At 63.0% G+C, this 2,259-nt stretch overlaps 1 protein-coding gene across 1 annotated transcript; it reads right to left on the bottom strand.

The window, feature by feature from the left end:
- Nucleotides 1–319: 319 nt before the first annotated feature.
- On the bottom strand, nt 320–1,994 carry LOC136529541 (protodermal factor 1-like). Its single transcript, XM_066522620.1, has 3 exons — nt 1,787–1,994; nt 1,125–1,668; nt 320–1,012 (listed from the first exon to the last, which is right to left on the bottom strand). Exons 1-3 carry the CDS (start codon nt 1,905–1,907, stop codon nt 673–675), a joined length of 1,005 nt encoding a protein of 334 aa, XP_066378717.1. The 5' UTR covers nt 1,908–1,994; the 3' UTR covers nt 320–672.
- Nucleotides 1,995–2,259: the final 265 nt, after the last annotated feature.

The following is a 2,259-nucleotide window of genomic DNA, read 5'->3' as shown; positions in this document are numbered from 1 at the left end:
AGCGAGAGCCGAGCGGAGCGGCGTGAATGGAGGAGCTGCCGAGCCAGGACGATTGCCGATCGGGAATTAGGGATTTGGGGTTGGGGACACACACTTTCACTTGGCCGGTTGCCAGGCTGAGCTTATTGGGCCGTTTTTCATTGTGGCTGGGCGGCTGGCTGCAGCTCTCGTCGTTCGTCGGCCGTCGCGGAAGACGCCATTCGCGCCGCTCCGCTGCCTGGCCGGAAGGAAGACGTGGGGGCTAGTAGTGGTGCTACTCCGGCGGTAGGTGGGGGCGGCTGCCCCACCGTGCCGCATGGGCAGCTCCGCCTCTGGTTGCAATTGTTGCCTTGCCTGCATCAGGATCAGGATCGAAATCTAAAAACAGCAACTCCGTAGAAGACTAGTACATTGCAGTTTGCTTCATTCATTCATCGAGAACCGATCCATCCAAACGAAAAAAAAAGACAACAAAAAATAGCAGGAGCGAGCAACTACACCACAATGAGCTAAGGTCTTGGACTAGTGTTCACCGATAAAACACACGCACACACAACCAACGTACGTAACCATAAAACCAACAGCAGCAAATGGACCTGAGCACTCCAGCTAAGAGCTAACCATGCACGTACGCACGCTCGATCATCTGGCAATGCACGTTGCCACATGCACGTATGGTACGCACCACCTCTACTACGCCTTCCCCTCGTTGCCCTTCCTGAAGGCGGCCGCCTGCGCCGCGGCGGCGCCGTCGGACCCGCCCGCGGCAGCGGAGACGAACGCGTCGCGGACCTGGTCCGTCGTGTAGGGGAAGCCGGCGCGGGTCATGGAGTTGAGCAGCGCGGCGGCGCCCTCGCGCAGCAGCGCGCCCGTGCCGTCGGACCGCGTGTTGGCCAGCGCGTCCTGGATGCTCACGTCCGACCCGCCCACGCTGCCCGCCGCGCCCAAGAAATGGCCCATCGTCGACGGCGACGTGCTCGGGAACCGGCCGCCGATCGCCAACCAGATCTCCATCGGGTGCGACCTCCAGTAGCTGGTGGACGATGATGCATGGAGAGTAGACAAGAACAAATTTTGGTCAGTGTGACTGCATATCGTCTGCATGCATGGCGATGGCGACGCGTCATGATTGAGCAGTGGCTTACTCGCACGAGCCCGGGAGGGAGCCGAAGCTGTGGGGGTCCATGGGGACGAACGGCGTCGGTGAGGAGGTCCCGATGCCGCCGTGCGAGGGGGAGACGCCTCCGTAGGCGCCACCGCCACCATGGGCAGGCGAGGGGGACCCGCCTCCGTAGGCGCCACCGCCGCCGGGGGTGGACGGAGACCCACCGTACGCGCCGCCGCCATGGGACGGGGAGCCGCCACCGTAGCCGCCACCGCCGGTGGACGGGGCCGTCGGAGAGGACCCGGAGCCGCCGCCGTGGGACGGGGATCCGCCGTAGCCGCCGCCGCCTGTGGAGGGCGACGTCGGAGAGGAGCCGAAGCCGCCGTGGGACGGCGACGGGGAAGGCAGCGTCGTCCCGCCGTGCGACGGCGTTGGCACGTACCCGCCACCGCCGCCGTGGGACGGCGTCGTCCCGGTGGAGCCTCCGTGCGACGGCGTCACGGGCGTGATGCTGCCGCCGCCGATCCCCGGGAACGAGCGCGGGTCCATCCCCGGCACGCAGTCCGGCTTCTTCACGTCGTCGCCTGCATGCATGCGTCGACGCAACCACAAAGGTCAATGCAAGCTCGCCACCCTCATCGGCATTGCTAGTTGTACTTATAGACAGCATCTAGAGTGGACACAGCTCAAGAAGATGTATACCTTGGCTCGCCTTCTCCGCGGGGCTGGCCCTGGACTCGACCACGGCCACGAAGGCCTGCGTGGCCAACGCGGCGAGCACGAAGCTCGCGAGGAGAGCTCTCCCCGTCCTCCGCGCCTCCATAGCAGCCCCTGCTCGGCGCTCGCTTGCTCTGAGCCGCCTCCTCCTCTGCTGCTCCTGCTGCTGTGACTGTGGAGTGGTGGTGAGCTTCAGTGCTTGGAACGGAGTGAGCTGAGCAGGCCGCGTGGGGGTATAAATAGCGGGAGCAGAAGCTACCAGACTGGCGCCACGGAGAATTGAAGGCGAGCGTCGTGAATTCGGCTTGTTTAAACGCAGATGTAAGGGCCGTTTAGATTTCAAAAAAATTTTGCGCAGTATCCGTCACATCGAATCTTACGGCACATGTATGGAGTACTAAATGTAGACGAAAAAAAACTAATTGCACAGTTGGGTGAGAAATCGCGAGACGGAACTT

Source organism: Miscanthus floridulus, chromosome 19 (genome assembly GCF_019320115.1).
Source record: "Miscanthus floridulus cultivar M001 chromosome 19, ASM1932011v1, whole genome shotgun sequence".
In the NCBI taxonomy this organism is placed as follows: domain Eukaryota; kingdom Viridiplantae; phylum Streptophyta; class Magnoliopsida; order Poales; family Poaceae; genus Miscanthus; species Miscanthus floridulus.
The sequence above is the reverse complement of the archived record's forward strand: the minus strand, read 5'-3'. Positions and strand labels throughout refer to the sequence as shown.

Excerpts from the sequence above, each read along its gene's own strand:
- LOC136529541 (XM_066522620.1), bottom strand. The coding sequence starts at position 1,907 with ATGGAGGCGCGGAGGACGGGGAGAGCTCTCCTCGCGAGCTTCGTGCTC. Across the intron at positions 1,669-1,786 it reads CGCGGAGAAGGCGAGCCAAG|GCGACGACGTGAAGAAGCCG; the intron begins GTATACATCTTC and ends GCATGCATGCAG. Across the intron at positions 1,013-1,124 it reads TCCCTCCCGGGCTCGTGCGA|CTACTGGAGGTCGCACCCGA; the intron begins GTAAGCCACTGC and ends ATCGTCCACCAG.